The 18,450-nt window shown below is 48.5% G+C and overlaps 1 protein-coding gene across 1 annotated transcript in view; it reads right to left on the reverse strand.

The window, feature by feature from the left end:
• The window catches only part of ACTR2 (actin related protein 2), a 245,375-nt gene that overhangs the window by 26,792 nt on the left and 200,133 nt on the right, over nt 1–18,450 (reverse strand). Inside the window, exon 7 of the mRNA XM_085612519.1 lies at nt 16,622–16,767. Within this exon, the coding sequence (XP_085468645.1) occupies nt 16,622–16,767 (146 nt within the window). The remainder of the gene's footprint in view (nt 1–16,621; nt 16,768–18,450) is intronic.

The following is an 18,450-nucleotide window of genomic DNA, read 5'->3' on the forward strand; positions in this document are numbered from 1 at the left end:
AGGAAATAGATGATGGAAATGTCTGCACATGGGCCTTCTTAGGCAATCTATCTACCATTTCCTTCTCAATGCCACGCCTGTTCAACGAGTGCAAAACGCAGGCAAACACCCTAACGTAAAAAAAAAAGAAAAAAACCTGATTTTCACATCGTGCTTTTTACACGAGAGAAAGATTCGCTCTGTTGAAAAAACAAATTTGGAAGTGGAATGCTGCAACTTTCCAGTTCCACGGTTTCCCATTTTCTGAATACATGGGGGACTTTGTTAAAGCCTAATCCATAAGTGTGGTGATAAAGCCACCAAAAAGAGGACATGGAGTCATTTCTCACAGTTACAAATCTTACAGCGCTTTGCAATTAACCAAGAAACTTTACTGAAGAAAACCCCTTTAAAAACAATTGGCAAGTCTAGTTTGCTATTGTGAAAGTAACATGTAGTCGGCGAAGGGTCTTGTAATGTTTTTATATTTACTGTACCAAACTTTTATGATATTTTTAATATATCCAATAAAGTAACTACAATTAAAAGTATACAATAAAAGAGAGCAGAAACCAAAGCATATCCTCAATTTACATGAAAGGAATAAAAAGAAGCTTTAACATAAGTAAGAATCCTAAAAGCATGCGCTCAATTTATTTTAAGGCACCATAATAAAGACTTGGCATTCAAGGAAATTCTAAAATAATGTCAATGTAAACAGACTGGAACAAGCCACCTAAAATACCTCACCGTAAGTGGGTGGTAAAAAGCAGAAGGCAATCCATTGCAATTCTATCTGTGTGACAGAGGAGGGTAAGTACTGTAGGAGTATAACGTTAGGTAAACAGTCATTCTTTACCTGTTAATGGCCCCGTCTGCCACTTTATGTACAGTAAACTGGTGGCACTAACCAAGTGTACTTAACTTTACCGTCGGACATGTCAGAGAGAGGGACGCTGCATGGTCATACAATAAAGCAGATATATTCCTATACAACATATGGGCTTCATAAATTTAATTAAAAATTGAATGGAAATGGAGACTTTAGCACCACCAATGTTAAAAAACCTTACAGAACATCTTCTTACAAAAAGCTGAAACCGTCGTCCAGTCCTAAAATCATGAGGACTTAACAAGTAATGGTGCATCCAAATACAGCTTCTAGTTGAATTGTGACTCAAGGTCAGCCAAATTTCAGATATTTAACTTCATCTAGGTACTTACTTTAATCATTTAACCAGTATATTTCTAATTCATCAGAATGCTCTTCATTAAATGTGGATGTGCAACGAAAAAAACCTTATATTAGAACTTTTTAGTGTTAAAAATGAATCAAATATCTTGCAGATATGCTTTTGGTATTTTGGCTTTAATTTCCATTTATAAACCGTGTGCTGCTAAAAAGAAAACGAGTAAAAAAAAATTGGGAACACACACCATTGCTTTGCTCAAGGGTATTCTTCAGGTTGGAATTTCAAAACATGCATCACATCTTTGGCACGTCTCAAATAGACTCCTATGTTTGGAACAAGTTAGTCACGAAGAACCCGAGGGGCACTCCTGGAAATCGATGACAGCCATAAATATCCATGAGTACTAACATTTGCAATATTTAATTAAGCGAGATTTCCAGCAGGTGAAAAATCATACGAGTAAATGATATGGAAATGTACATTTGCACACTTACTTTTCCCCTACACTATGTTGGAAAATTGGGGTGTCCTCTTCCTGTTACCACACTCGAAGAACATTTTATCCAGCATTTACAGAAGTAGTTTTGAATCTGCCTCAATGATGAGAAAGCAGTTTGAGAATAACATCAACATTTTGAGGTGGTTAGTGTTTGTTGGATCCACCCTAAAAGTGCTACCGCCGGGACACCTCTTATGAGGTAGCCGTGTGCTTTACAAGCCACTGTTGTTGCACTTCCTACATTTAGAAATTGTTTTTAAAAATTGCTAAATGCAGTTTACATGTTTTAAATATACCAATCCAGATTATCTAAATCTAGTTATGTGTGTCCAATAACAATTTGGAATCTGGCCCTTAGCAATGAAAAAAACACAACAAAACAATCAGTCTCTTTTTGGTTTCAGCTGAATACAAAAAATAATATTTCTCAATGCTCTGCATCCATACTAAGAAGGGATACATGGAAAGGTTGAGCTAGTCAATACTTGACCCTGAAACAGGGTATGATAATTAGAAAGGAGGATGACATGACTATCACTTTATCTTTGAGGGTTTGTCCAACATCTTGAAGAAGAGGCGGACATTACCGTAAGGGCATAAACAACTGATTTGCATTTGAGTGATTCCATTCGAGGTGTTTCAGACATACAGGGACAAGCTCCTATTAAAAAAATGTAGTCGCTGTGTGGCTAGACTGGCAATTTCACACTGCAAGGGACCATCTTAGAAGCCTACACAAGAGTGGGTGCAGTCATCAACCTCATCTACTGTAATACAGGTTTTCACGACTTCCCCCAAAGGGACTTTGAGGGGATCTGCATCAAACGAAGATAGTGACATTATCCAGGAGATTCCTTGGTCAATGAGGACAGTGTGGCAGAACTTTCAGTGCTCCCTCTGAAAGGACACAGAAGGGAGGAGAGCCTGTACTAAAGCGTGTCCTCTTCAGGGTGGTACATATACAGCTCATATCCTTGAGTCCGATTTCCAGTGAAGGCCTAGGTGTACGAGTTACTTACCTTCGGTAACAATGTATCTGGTAGAGACGATTCTAGCTGCAGATTTCTTCACGTAGAATTATCCCCAGGCGTGAGACTGGATTCGGAAACTTTTTGCCACAGCATCCCTACGCGCCGGGGAGCGACACCACACGACTCCACCTAGGCGCCGTCCGCGTACGTGACGTCAGCGAGGTCACATAAGCCCCACCCCGGCGCGCCTACGTCAGTTTTCTTCGGAGAAATTTTCCGCACCGCAACGCGGAGCCACCAGGCAAACTGTGGGAGCAGGGGAACAGTGTGCGAAAGAGTAGAAACAAAGAATGGAGATAAGCGACACCAGAAGGAGCGGTGCAACACTGCAGCCTCCAAAGGCAGGGGCGGAATGAAGAACAGAGCAGAGCCCCGAGCAGCCACCCTGCCAGCATGTAACCGCCTTCCCCACCCCCTCCCCCGGAGACAGGGAACATATGTAAAGGCAGGACACCTGTAGCAGGCCTACAACCCCCACCCGGAAATAGGGAAGGGGAGCCAGCCCCAGAACAGACAGGACAACAACAACAACAACCCTCCAAGCCACCCCAGCACAGAGGGCAACCTTCCTCCAAGGAACAAGGGCAGGGCATGGCCAGGTGACCCCCAGACAGAGGACGGTAGTGGGGCAGGGACCCCCAGCAGCAAGAGGAAGGGTCAAGATTGAAGGTAAACACCCCCCGCCAAACCTGGAGGAAGACCGAGTGGGCAACACCTGACAAGGGAGGGCACAGAATTATCCCAAGCAGGGAGAAGAGAAAAGGGCAGGACACACCCCCATGAGGAGCCGCGCACACGCCCTCAAGACGCAAAGCAACATACAGAAACGCCACGGAGAACAGGCACCAAAGGGCCACCAGAACTCCCAGAACTATAACAGCTAACACTACCCCACATAGGGTACGTTAAGTCCCAAGACATGGGAACCCTCTTTGGAAGAACTTCTGCAACAGAGGAAAAACAAAAGAGCCACAGGGAAAACACCCCGCGAACGGCTTGACAATGAGCCCAAAGAAAAACAGAAGGCCTAATCTCTGGGCCAAGTCTGCGTAACAGTTCTAGCAAAAAACACACACACAGCGAACAGCCGTCCAGCAGCCAACATTGCCAAAGTCCCCACACGGAGGACTCAATGGGCAGAAAAAACTCCACCGCAAGAGCGTCCGTCCCAGGAAGGACCAGACCAGCTCAACTCCTTAATCACTGAGGAGAAGGAGGAGTATAAGGGGGAGGAGGAAGGAGCCCCGCCCGGAATCTTTGGATGACGGAGTCAGCTGGGGCATGGAACAACAAGCTACCATCAATCGGGAGATCAATGAGCCGTTCCCGAATATGTTCGGGGAAGACACCGTCCCGAAGCCAAGCATGGCGACTGAGAGCGACTGAGGAAGCCATGGTCTGGCCCAGCACCTCCGAGATGTCCAGAGCGGAGTGAAGGATAAATGCCGCTAGCTCCCGGCCATCCAACGCATGACGCCGTAAGTCCACCTGAACAGTCTCCTGAGAAGCTGCGGACCCCAAAGACTCAACAGAGTCCCACAGACAAGAGGAGCCCCTAGCCAGGACACACAAGGTGTTCAGGGCCCGCAGGGCCACGCTGGTCGAGGCAAACATGTTGCGCCCCCAAGAGTCCAGCCAGCGGGCCTCCCGGGAGGGCGGAGTCAACAGCAGCGGCAGGGAGGGAAAGGCAGTCTGCAAAAGAGGACTAGCGGCAGCGGGGTGGAGGGAAAGACACGCAGGGTCACACGGCGCCGGAAGGTGCCAGTGTAGAAGGTGCTGAGGCACCGGATCCCCTGAGGCAGGATGCCCCCAAGCCCCCGTCATGGACGAAAGGAGCGAACCCTCAAAGGGAAGCACGATCTCCCTCCCAGCAGAGCCCTGGTGGAGAACCTCCAAGAGATGATCCGTCGGAAAATGAGCAATTGGGTCACCCATGTGCAGAATATCCACAGCCGTGGACACCGCGTGAGCAAAGGCAGCACCCGCCTCTGTAGGGCCCCGCGGCAGAGAAAGCAGCTCCTCCGTGGGCGACGGCTGCAGACTAAGGCGGCCGTCCCCCAAGCCAAGCAGAACGGGCAGGGGCCAGACCTGGAAGGTAGGAGGAGCCGAGGAATGGAGGACCTGCCGCTTCTCCGGCGAACACCGCGGCCTCAGAAACAGCGGGGAGCCACCCTTCGACGATGCCGGCGAAAAAGACACCACTCGGCGGCCAGTCTCCGGGGAAGATTACACCAATATGCAGGCAGCCTCCTAGAAGAAGGAGCGTCCGAACGCTAATCCGCAACTCGACGCCTGTCAGGAGTCGTAGGGTCCGCCGCCTGAGGCAGAGCGGTAACGCCAGCCTGCGCCGAAGGAGACGCTGGATAGGGCTCCTCGAAGTCACACTGCGCCGGGGACCGGAGCGGGGCCGGAGTCGCAGTGGACAGGGGGCGTCGTCGGAATGGCGCCGACTCGACCTCCGCCGAGGTAGTCGCCTGCGTGGAGGGACGAGAAGGACCAGGGGAGTGGTCCAGCGATCCACGCGGCGCCGCTAGGGCCGACCCAACCTCCGACTCGCCCTCCGACGAGGCGGCCGTCTGCGTGGAGGGACGACAAAGTCCCGGAGGAGGGCGAGGGGTTCGCACCCAGCCTCGACCCAGAGCGGGACGAGGAGAGTCCATCGACCTCTGTGGCGCCGCCCGGTCAAGCAGCTGCCGACGCCATAGCGGCGTCACCTCGGCCTTAGACACCTTGTCAAGGGACCGAGAGGGGCTCGGGGATGCGATCCGAGCCCCGGCGACCTCACGCGACACCACAGGGACTCCAGCGGGAGTTTGCAGCGAGACCGAGACGCCGTGGTGTGAAGGAGGGACCCCAGAGGAGCTGCACCCCAACAGCACCACATCCTCCAAGCCTGGATCCGACCCAGTCGGCGCCGGAGCCACCGGCAGCGTCGCGGAAGGCCCCGGGCAAGTCAAGGGAACCGCTGACGTCCCAGGAGGGGAAGGAGGAGGAGGTGACGCCAGCGAGGCCTGCAAAGCCGCCGCGTATGTCTCCATCTGGACTCTCGACGCTCCGTCACCAGGAAACGGTGGGTAGGAGAACACGCGGGGCCGCATCACCCGCGGAGAGTCCACGCCCCCGGCAGGCCGAAACCCGGCCCCCGGGGATAAACTGCAACACTTACCCACCGGTGAGCGACGCTCTTGCGACATCAGGGAAGGGCAATGATGACGACCACAGTGGTATCTGAAGCAGTCTGCAGAGACTGATCGAGGGGAGGAGGCCGACCTGGAGCGACGCGCCGAGAGAAGTTTCATTCGGCGCTCCCGCCGCGACTTTGGCTTCAACTGTTGGAATGGAATGAGGATTTGTAAAGCGCATTGGCTACCCAGGGGCGTCCCAGCGCTGTAAAGAGCTTGAGCTGAGCTGGAGAGGCTGGAATAGGGGGGGCTTGGTGAAGTTTTTAAACCGAAGTTTTGCTGAAAAGCCAGGTTTTAAGAATCTTCCGGAAGGTGAGAAGGTTGGATTCAGACCTGATATGGAAGGGGAGGGAGTTCCAGATCCTGGCTAGGTTGTAGGACAGCGAGCGGCCTCCGCATTTGGCCTTCCTGATGCGTGGTACTGAGGCGAGGTGGGAGGTCGCAGATCTGAGGGAACGGGTGGGCTGGTAGGCTTTCACAAGGGGGGAGTTGATGGAGGGACCTGTTCCCCAGTAAGAGCGGTGTGCGATGCACATGCTCTTAAATTCAATTCTGGATCTCACCGGGAGCCAGTGAAGATCTCTCAGTCTGGCTCTTACTGAGGTTCGGCGGGGAATATCCAGGAGAATTCTTGCTGCACAGTTCTGATCGACCTGGAGTTTGTTGAGTGTGGATTGAGGTGCTCCAAGATATAAGGCATTTCCACAGTCGAGGCGGGAAAGGATCAATCCTTGAACCATAATTCGTCTCGAGTGGAATGGAAGGAGAGGAAGGATTTTACGAAGCAGTCTCATCAGCCTGAAACAGGTGGCAGCGAGCTTGGTGGCCTGATGGTTAAAGGAAAGAGTGTGGTCAAGCCAGATGCCTAAGCTCTTGATTTGGTCCTTGGGTTGCAGGGGACTCCCTAAACAGCCTCACAATCCGTGGTGCCGTGATCCTCCCCCAAACACTACATACAAATGCGATGAGGGTCAGTCGCCAACATAAGACGCCCACATGACGTGCAAGCTTTGAAGCCCGAAGGCATTCGCACACTGTTCCACCAAGAGAAGGACAATGATGAAGAAAAAAGTGCCCGAAACAGGCCCGTAGCAAGACTGGATCCGCGTATTACGCGGAAAAGGAAAAAACTGACGTAGGCGTGCCGGGGCTTATGTGACCTCGCGGACGTCACATACGACGCCTAGGCGGAGTCGCGTGGTGTCGCCCCCGCCCCCTGGCGCGCAGGGATGCTGTGGCAAAAAGTTTCCGAATCCAGTCTCATACCTGGGGATAGTTCTACGTGAAGTAATCTGCGGCTAGTAGTCTATCAGAGAATACTGGCACATGCAAAGGTACTGGGAATTCCCTAATTTTTAGGTCTCAGCTAGAAAGCGCTTGCCCTTTCTCAGAGAGACATGTGGTATATACTTTGTGGGTTTCAGCCTGCCCATAAGCTTCCCATTTGCTGGCTCCATCATCTCTCTCCTATTCTTTCGCCCCAATTGTCCATGGCATACATGCGTCATTCGTCTTTCTGTGTTTAGCCCTCCCTGAGAGCATGGACCAATTACACTATCCCTCAATTGCTTCCATTTTAGCATCTGCAACAAGAACTACTTTGTTCTTTGTTAAAGAGCACTTAACACAAGTGCTTGTGTGTTCATGGGTTGCTCCAAGCTCCTCTGTAAACAGGTCTGTAAAACTTGTTCTTATGTGGTCACATTTGGTGTGCATTCCAAGACTAGGTCGAATGACAGAAGCTGTTTTCCGAGGGGCCCGTTTTCTTTCACTCTCCGACTTCAAAGTGAGGTGTAGAAGGTTATGCTGAAAACAGATTACCGCCCTTTGAATCCCCCTTAGCTGGACACAACACTTCACTATAAAAGTGTAATGTGATCTGACAAAACATCCAGAAATTGTGACTCTTACTAGAACGACAATGGCTATTTAAAAAATGCCCAACGCAAATTAATTTTTCTTTCAAAGCCCCTATAACAGGTGTGTGATTAAATAGCCAAAAGGTTCTATTTGTGGCTCTGTCAGGTACTGGCCTGTTTGAGCCACAAATTATTAAGTTTCCAGAAGCAGGCATGCACCTACAGAGTTGCATCAAAATATCTCACTGGAATGAGGCTTGCTCACACCTCTGAGGCTAGCTCAGGCTGCCCGTTTCTTCACAGGCCAATAGTACTTTACTGGATCATAACATAATGACAAAAAGTTCTTCATGAAGTTTGGTCTGAGGAAGAACTGAAGAACCCACTTCTTGCGCGCTCCTCTTCTGCAACATCTCAATGGGTTAATACACCTGCTGTAGCACCCAGGATGCCCTTGCTCTATTCTGGTCCGACCCCTCTTGACGACGACATAGCTGTTTACGCAGGAGTTGCAGGATGGTCGGTTGCCCTGTATTATATCGTAATTGCATTTATATAGTGCTTTGTTTCCCGTGCAAGGTGTCGAAGCGCTCTACCAGTTCGATCACACTATAAACCTAAAAGGTATGTTGATAAGCGTGGTCTAAGAAAATACAAGCAACTGATGTTGTGTATCAAATTCAGGCAAAAATCCAAACAATTATGTAGTTGCAGTATTTATTTAATGCAAGCTCACACGTTCTAGAGGCAATTTGTATTAGATGCCTGAACACTAGAAATAATTATAAATATGATCATACACTTGAATTAAACATGTTGATCATAATACTATTATGCCAACTTAAATGATATTTATCTCAATGTATGGTTTCAGTTCCTCTATGAAAAATAATTCCAATCCTGTGTGATGTGTTCAATTTTAAGCAGTGAGAATTTGTAAATTATTTTACAATAGAATGACACAAACTATTTATGAAAAATATGAACATGTATTTCAAAAGCAATTTTTTTATCCCTAAATGCTACAAAGAACCAATCGTTTATTGAAATGGGCAAATAATTCCAAAGTTCAAATAATATTTTTAGTACATACATTAATTTATTTAATTTGCATTGTTTTTCTGCGCCATCTAAAAGAAATATAATGCAAAGAGGTGGCTGGCATATATTTTTCTTAAACAGCAAAGGGCAATGCTTGGTGAGGGCTCCTTTTTTATTGAAACGTCTTCATCAATTTAGTTTTACAAACCGTGTCTCATGTTCCATTCTGTGATACTAAAATGCACTCCACTGTCACATGTAGCCCAGAGAGCTGGTTGCATGTAGTACTATATTTTCATAATCCAGCCTTGAGGGATCAAAAGGAAGATGACTAGTCGGGAGATCACTTCCTCATGACTAAAGCTTTACATTGTGGATTGCGGTGTGACAAAAGCGGAATCACCAAAATGGCCTGATCAGTGCCCCAATTCAGCTTTAATCGTATAAAAGTCCACCAAGAGTTCCCTTTCTACTTGATTGGAGAGACTGAACCATTAGAAGATTCCTGGAAGTCTTAGCAACAAGCAGGTAGAAGCAGATTCCTGGACCCTTTAAAAGTCTTAAGCTATCAGGTAGCAAGAGCAAGAAAAGTGAGGAAGAACAGCTTGCTCTCAAGAATCGATACCAAAAGAGCTAGCCATGATCAGAGGCACAGCAGTCTACAAGGGGCTCCCCTAACTGTATCCCAAAACCGCTTCCTTAGGAGGGGACTATCCTGGCTGTCAGGAAAGAGTTCGAAATCTGAATCTTCCCAGGCAGCTTGGTACTTTGTAACAGAACAGACAACTCCTGCATAACATTTAGGGAGATAGACAACATCTGCAAGATGGAAGCACATAATCTCTGGCATAATCAGGATGAGGATAAGTGTAATCACAGCTCTGGATTGCAGTGTGTCCAAAGGTCATGAGAGTTATGTTTTGATAAACTGACACACTGTCCTGCTGGACTGGTTTCCTAGGGAACTATTATCTTTGTTTATCCATGTACCAAACTGCTAGGGTATATTTATTTTTTATATTCAACACTGGTTGGATTAAGCGATTCAGTCGACCGAACCAATGTTAAGCCTGTATACAACATCAATCCATTATCTTATTCCTTAGGTGACCTCTGAATACTGAACATAGAGTCAAAAGGTAGTAATGCAGACCAAAGGAGGAGATGTCGACATTTCGACCAGTCTTGCGCAATAAGGTTATTTTCTACCTCCGCATGCGGGTCTTCCTCAGGACAAAAAGACAACCTAAATGTAATAAGATGTAATGCAGGGTTATCTCCCTGTTATATCAACGTAGCGTGAGCATTAACATTTTTAAGAGCACGGACCATAATGATAGCCAGAACATATCCCTAATGAATATGTTGTCCATGTAAGATATCAATCCTATTCGTCAAAACTGTAAAGGGCGGTCTAAAACAATGAATGTATCCTAATTAGCTGACCACCTTGCACTATGATGCTTCCAAAAATGCAAGTAGCAGGCGAGATCAATTGTCTCTCGTTATGGGGTCAACTCACCAGATAAATCTAAACACATAAGTAAAAAGAGGACAATTATAGCATATTAAAAGCAGAAGTGATTTAAAAAAAATGCTAATGGTGAGCGGAGCAAATCCTACCTTAGTGAAAGCCCCTGCAGCCGAGGGACCTTGATCTCAAGAGTGTGGAGAGGAAAACAATCCTTCCAGGAAGGGCCAATTGCCCATCCCCGTCAAAACCTGCATTAATGACGGGAAAAAGATCTGTCATGATCTGGCCAGTGCACACAAAGAATTACGTTATGTACAAGGAGGCCGTGAAACCTTACCCTCACGTTGCCGAACTGGCAGCCAAATGCAGGAAAACCCGTCCGAGCTGTATTAGAGCTGTGGAGTCTGGCGTGGGCCTCTGTGGTTAAGTGCTAATGATGCGTACCTCGCACATCCGTGCTGGTGTGTGTGACTCGGGTACCGTCAGCTGTCAAGGAGTGGGACTCCACATGCCAATGCAGTAGTTGCTGCCGTAGCCCTAGTGGAATGAGCACGCAGCCCCACTGGAGGTTCCTTTTTCGATAAAGAGTAACAGATTTTAATACAAAGGACAACCCATCTGGAGATGGTATGCTTTTGGACAGCCTGACCTTTCTTGGCACCCACACAGCCAACGAAGAGTTGATCATCCACCCGGAAATCATTTCTGCGATCAAGGTAGGAGGAGTGTGCGTTCAGGGTCCAGACGGTGGAGTCTCTCCTCTTCCTTGAAAGGGTGCAGAGGAAGGAAAAAGGTGGGCAAAGTGATTGTTTGTCCTATGTGAAAAGGTGTAACCACTTTAGGAAGGAACGGGGGTCTCGTCCTAAGCACCACTTTGTCCGGATGCACAGAGAACAAAGGAGGCTTAGAAGAAAGAGCCTGAAGCTCACTAAACCTGCGAGCAGAGGTGATGTTAACAAGAAAATAAGTTTTCCGGGTGAGGAGCCTGAGAGGACAGTTGTGAAGAGACTCTAAGGGAGCACACATAAGATAAGTTAAAACGAGATTCAAGTCCCACTGGGGCATTATGAAAGGAGATGGAGGAAAGAGATGAATAATGTCCTTAAAGAATCTGTTTACAATAGGGGACTTGAATAAAGAGGGCTGATCTGGTAGCCGAAGGAATGCAGAAACAGCTGCAAGATAGCCTTTTAGAGTGCCCAGAGCAGGCACAGCCCTGCTGGGACAAAGAAATGATGAAGAGAACCTCAGAAAGAGGGGCAGAGAAGGGATCCAAAGCAATTCCTGTGCACCAAGCCACAAACTTATTCCATCGACAGACATATACCGTTTTAGTGGAGGGACGCCTGGTTGCCAAGATGACGTTACAGACTTCGAGCGGAAGGTAAAAAGCTTTCAACTGTCGCTGCTCAATCTCCATTCAAGGAGGTGTGACAGAAAATCCTCCCGAAGGTGCAGTCTGATCGGAGGATCAATGGCCATACTCAGGAGCTCGGGGTACCAGACTCTTTGTGCCCAGTCCGGGGCCACGAGAATGATTTGGGCCTGGTCGCGCTTGATCTTCTTCAGCACTCGGGGAAGAAGTGGTATAGGCGGAAAGGCATACAGGAGGCTGCAAATCCACTTGCGAAGAAAAGCGTCCCCGAGCGAGTGACACCTTGGAAACTCCCAATGCGCAAAACTGCTGACATTGTGCGTTCTCTTCGGTGGCGAACAGATCTAACCAAGGCTCTCCCCACCACTGAAAGAGACCTTGTACCACCTCTGAGTGAAGACACCATTTGTAATCTACCAGGCACCAATGGCTGAGTTCAGAGAACCTGCCAGGTGTTGAAGCACCAGAATCATGCCCTAATGTTCCAGTCATGTCCAAAGGTGAAGAGCCTCTTGACATAGGGTCCACGATCCCACCCGCCCTGTTTGTTGCAGTACCACATGGCAGTGTTGTTGTCTGTGAACACCTGCACTACCTTTCCCTTGATATGGAGCCTGGACTCTGCTGGAGACCAGACTCCTCTGATCTCCGCCTCTCACAGATGGTCGCCCCATCCCATGAGTGATGCATTGGTGACCACCATGAGTTCTGGTTGGGGAAGGGAGAGGGATCTGCCTCTGACCCAATCCTGGTCTGTTAACCACCACTGCAGTTGTTGTGCAGTTCCCGCCAAGATCTGGACGTAGTTGGAAAGATTCCCCTGATGCTGCGCCCAGTGGAACTTCAGGTCCCACTGCAGAGCCCGCATATGCCACCTGGCATGATCCATCAGCAGGATGCAGGAGGCCATGAGGCCCAGCAGCCTCAGGGCCATTCTTATCAAAATCCGGGATAGAGGCTGAAACATCGGTATCATAGCCCGAATATCCCGGACTCGCTGCTTGGAAGGATAGGCCCGAAACTGCACTGTGTCCAGAACAGCTCGGATGAAAGGGAGCGTCTGAGTGGGAGTCAGGTGTGACTTGGGCACATTTATGTTAAACCCCAGCGAGTGCAGGAGGTCCACCGTAGTCTGGAGGTGGGAGACGACAGCCTGGGGCAAGCCCACCTTCAACAACCAGTCGTCAAGATTGGGGAAGACTGGAACCCCTGATCTGCGCAGATGAGCTGCGACCACCGCCATCACTTTTATGAACACCCAAGGGGCACTGGTAAGGCCAAAAGGGAGCACGGCGAATTGAAAATGCTCGTGGCCTACCGTGAACAGTAGGTAGTGTCTGTGGGCTGGCAGGAGGGGAATATGGAAATAGGTGTCCTGCAAGTCCAGCGCCACCATCCAGTCTCCAGGGTCGAGGGCAGACAGGACCTGAGCCAACGCGGGCATTTTGAACTTCTCCTTCCGGAGGAAGTGGTTGAGGACCCGAGGTCTAGAATAGGACGCAGGCCTTTGTCCTTCTTGGGCACCTGAAAGTAGCAGGAATAGCAACCAAGACCTACTTCTGGCGCAGGGACCCTTTCGAAAGCTCCCTTGGCCAAGATGGCGGAGACTTCCTGGTGGAGAAGTGCCAAATGATCCTCCGATATGCAATCAAAAGACGGTGGCATGGAGAGAGGGGCTGTCTCAAAGGGGAGGGAGTAGCCCCTTCGGGCTATTTCCAAAACCCACCTGTCCGGCATGATGGATTGCCAGTGGGGAGGTGATGGTGAATCCTGCCACCCACTGGCAGTTGATGGCCCTGAAGGGTCAGACTAGGAGGGTTTGGAGGCTGCTGTAGGGGATGTGGGGTGGGGAGCCTGGACTGGCCCGCACGCTGGCTCCGAGAAGTCCCACAGCCACGCAGAGGCTGGGAAGCTTGTATGGACCGGACGTGGTGGGGTGCCCCTTACGTAGCCACAAAAGGGGCAAAAAACAGACTGGGTCGACAGGAAGCGAGTCCCAAGGATCTGGCCATTGTCTGAGAATCCTAAAGCGCTCGAGCGCCGAGTCTGCTTTATCTCCAAAAATGCGACGGCAATCGAAGGGCATGTCCAGACAGGACATCCCCAAAAAGCCAGACATCCTCAACCAGACGTAGCGCCTAAGGGCTACCGACGTGGCAATCGTTCTGCCCAGTTGAGTTGGTGGTATCCAGTCCACATCTTATTGTGAATTTGGCTGAGTCTCTTCGATCTGCCACTGCCTGGGAGAGAATGGCCCGGGCCTCCTACGGGCACTGAAGCAGCACTTGCGCAACCGTAACCCAGATAGTATGGGAGTATCAGCCCAAGAGGCACGCGTTATTCAAGGACCGCAGTGCCAAGCTGGAGGAAGAGAACATGCGCTTCCCAAGATGATCCACTTTCTTGAATTCCCTGTCTGGGGGAGCAGAAGGGAATGCACCCTTTGAAGAAGAGGCTTGGACCACCAAGCTCTCGGGGGAAAGGTGTTGGGTGAGGAAAACTGGGTTGCCCGGATCCAGGCGGTGGTGGCGGGCAATTGTCCTTTCCACAGGAGCCCCTGTGTTGGGCTTGGACTGGGTGCCCAGAAGGACATCAGTAGGGCTTCATTAAAAGGGCAGAAGGGGTTTCGAGGAGGTTGCCGCAGGCTAAAGCATCTCTGTCAGGAGATTAGTCCTGACTGCCACTGAAGGGAGCTTTAGGCCCAAGGCCTCCGCTGCTCTTCGCACCACCACAGTGTAGGACGCTCCCTCCTCCGTAGCTAAGGTAGGGGGAGAAAGCATGCCAAGGTCTGGAGAAGTGTCCAGACCACTGGCATCACCCAGGTCCTCTCTTAAGTCGTGCTCTTCAAGCTGGTCTGCCAAAGGGTCTCCCAATTCTCATCACCACCTTCTGGGCGATAGGGAACACCAGGGATGAATAGGGGAACAAAAGCACGTCGGTCTGGCTCCAGGTCAGACTCGGGGATGAGGGTGGGGACAACATTGGCTGGGGCATCGACGTCGATATCGCGCCGTGGAAAGTCGGGTAAGATCAACCGGCATCGATCTGGAGCCAGACCTGGGCCTGAAAGGGCAGCCGGCATCAAAGGCCCAGGACCCCAGACTGGCTCCGCGGGGCCTGAAGGCATGCCGGCAGAGTCGGGCTTCCCAAAGATACGGTGGAGGGCTTCGTAAAAAGTACGAGTTTGGGCAGGGGACGCCCCGGCTCCCGGAAAGGGGGGGGAGGCGCGGTGTCGTCCCTGAAGTAGACACAGGAGACGGAGCCTTAGAGCGACGACGCTCCGTATCCCGTGTCGCGTCAGCCGACCGATGGGGAGATGGCGAAGAGCGTCGGTGCTTCTTCGCCTTTCTCTTGTGCTTCGACTTTTCCGAGGACTTTGAAATGGGACAAGGTGTGGGGGTTCCGTGAGCAGTCTCGAGACCTCCCTCTCGAACAAGACCGGGAGCAATGTGGAGCTGAACGCCAGGCCCCCAAGAGATTTTGGGACCGCTCCCGCAAAGACTTTGGATTCATGGCCCGGCAGTCGGAGCACGATTTTGGGTTGTGGTCGCGCACCAGACACCAAAGGCACACGCGGTACGGGTCCATCACCGACATCAGCCTGTGACAGTCCTTGCAGGGCTTGAAACCGGTTCGACGATGGGACATCCCTCGCACACCAGGAGTTGAAGACTCAAAAAGAAGTCGACAAAATGTCGAAAAAAGTTCAGTCAAAAAGTGATTAAAGGGGTAGCTCTCTCCTGATCTGCGCTAGGCTGGCACGGAAAAAGAAAGAACTGACGTCAGCGCACAGGGGTGGTGTCTAAGAGGCACCGCAAAGTCATCCCTGCGACCACGACGCCAGATGTGGAGTCAACCGACGCCACCTACCAACGCGCAGGGGTACTGCTAAGAAAAAATTCTCTGGATCCAGTCTGACGCCTGGGGGTCACTCTAAGGTAAGGAACCTATAACTAACTGTCTCTTTCAGATGAGAAAAAGCAGCACACAAGGAAGAGGGCAAGAAAATGTATGCACTCTAATGGAGTACTGAAAGAAAACTGAATACTTTTCTGGAAGTGAGCAGGGGAAGGTTGCTAAAGAAGATATGATCCAGAGGTGAGACAAACACAAAATGAGGAAGGAATCTATAGGAAAACAAGAAAGCAAATGAGACTGACAAGAAAGCCAACCAAATGGTAAGAACTGTGCTGGGTCTAAAACCACTGTACGTTCAGGTATGGTCCAGATGAGGTCTTTCGATAACACAGCTAAAGTGGTCTGTAGAGAAGACCTAAAAAGGGGTCTAGCCAGTGAAGGCACTGGACTGAACATTTAGAACATAGTGGAGACCAGTACCTCATTCAATTACTGGATATATATCCCAGAGAGAAGTCTGTACCAAGCAGGTAGGTGCTATGTAAAGGATTTGCAAGAAGTGTGATTTGGGATCCTAGGGTAACTAAGGCACGTTTAACCATCACATAAACATGGGTCAGGTATCTGGCATTTCCAAATGAAAAACATGTGTTGTTAATATCATGTAAAAAAGACATTGTTATAAAGTTCCTAGAGGGGGCAAGAACCACACAGACTCAAATACTGGGATTGACGGATTTCGATCTAATAAAGTGACTTAAATAGAGATGTAACCAACAGATCTTTATAAAAAGCTTAACATTTCTTGAAGAGATTATACTGTATGTTTGGCAGGAAACAAACATGCAAAGGAAGCGTTTCATGGAATGAACACACGCAGCAACACGTGCAGCAAGAACAGACCTGGGTATATGAACGTCGGTATGATAACATTGTGGGCGTCACAATTTATTTGAAACTGATATCTTTAAAAATGATGAGTGAGTCACTACTGAATAGAACGGCACCAATTAATACGTGTTCAGGATGAAATGTGAGAGTGTTTAGCATAGAGAATGTGATATATCCAACATGATTTTTTCTCATTTCTTTTTCTAAGAGGCTCTGCAGTACACTTTCCAATTTCTTACCTTGTATCGATGTCAGCTGCGTTGATAGTATTGAAAAGCAGTTCAGCAACTCCAACACCCTCCACGTTAATCAAATGAGGCTGGAATAAGGCTTCTGGTGCCTCAAACCGTTCTCCACCAACTTTGATAACACGACCATCTGGGAGCTATTAAATACAAAGGGATAGCTTGTCCAGTGTTTTTCCAGTACTCTTAAACGTACATCAAAAAGGCAGAATGAGATCTAAACTCTACTCAATTCATTAATTAGGGGTGGCAGTGTCTGAAGTCCTCACAGAAGCAAAACATACATACACTCATAAAAACACATACCCTTCTCATACATCTCACCAACCAAGAAGGACACTTGTCTAAATGTATATTAACTGTTTAGTGAGACGTGGTACAAAGCCAGAGTAACAGCACCAAGTAGTGAAGCCGACTAAAAGAAACCATATAATGTCCTAAAGGAAACCTTGTGTTACTTTTTGCTCCCACCCCCAGGCAGCACTACATTTCAAGGAGAACATATGTTTTCTTTTTTGACAAAATAGTTGATCTGCCCAAACATCTGCACCGCTACCTGGCACAAAACACTTGTAAATTCTCACACAGATGGGGCTCTGGATAGTCACAGGAGAGCAGAATGAATGATCCTCTTTGAAAGGTAAGCATCACGAAATTGCTAAAAACTGAGCAAAGGTGATCGGGCCACAGCGTATCCTCTGTTTTAATAGGTTGAATACAAGCATGGATGAGCTAAAAGGCATTATTATTATGCCAATTAGTTAGGATCTGGCACTCTCATATTGACATGTTTTCTCCTCCTGGATATTTGATAAAAAGAAATAATACAGAAATCTGAAAACACAAATTGCATGACTGCAAATATTCTGAATGTTGCAGGCAATTGCTGTATATATTGTGTAGAGAAGGACATCTAAAATTTAGACGGAAATTAAACAGAGCATTCTAGTAAAAAATGAATTTCAGTTCAATGGCAATAAATCAAACCGCAGCTGCATTAGCAGAAAAAGTTAGTTTTTTTCCAGCTCTTAAAGCAAGAGATGCCATCAGTGATTTATATAGCAGCTGAGTGGATAACAAATTAGATGCATCTCTTCTCAACATATAAATAAGATCCTATAATTCTGAAATGGCTGGAAAGGGGCAGTATTGCGTTCGGACCAAGGTGGCTAGATCTAAAATACACGATTTGTGTTTCTATCAATTTTACGACTTGAAGACAATTGTTGTACTGCCAGACCCCTTTTCGAGGGGGCCATGTGGCAAGCAGGGGCTACGAGGCCTAAACCGTGAGGATTGAGGCAATTCGCCTCTGATGTTTTGGGGTCCAAACTACTATGGCTCAGCAAACCGGGCTGAGTACAACCCCTTCAGCACTTGACTTTCAGTGGTAGTGATGGCAAGCAGTCGCAGGCTTTTCAGGGAGGTATTGTGTGGGGGAGTTCAAGCTCAAGACACAACAGCACAAAAACAGATTATCGCTGCTCAGGGCTTTACTTTCAAGAAATTATATATTTTTTTAAATACACATAAAACGCATAGTAACACGCGATATATGTAAGGTACAATTAAGTGTCATAGACACTGAGGTCAAGCTGCACCAATATCTGCTATCTCTCCCCAGTTCCCCCTTTTCTGGTCTAGGCACTTCTTCCATGGGTTTAAGGAAATAGTACATGTATGGATCAGATGCAGATCACCCCCTCTATTGTAACTTGTGCTCAGTGCCACACAGATCAATTGCTCAGTTCTTATTTTGTTGAGTTGCTCCGTTCCTACTACCTACAGTGGATCAGTCTGTTCGGTGAGTCCTTGCTATCTGC

Source organism: Triturus cristatus, chromosome 6 (genome assembly GCF_964204655.1).
Source record: "Triturus cristatus chromosome 6, aTriCri1.1, whole genome shotgun sequence".
Taxonomy (NCBI): domain Eukaryota; kingdom Metazoa; phylum Chordata; class Amphibia; order Caudata; family Salamandridae; genus Triturus; species Triturus cristatus.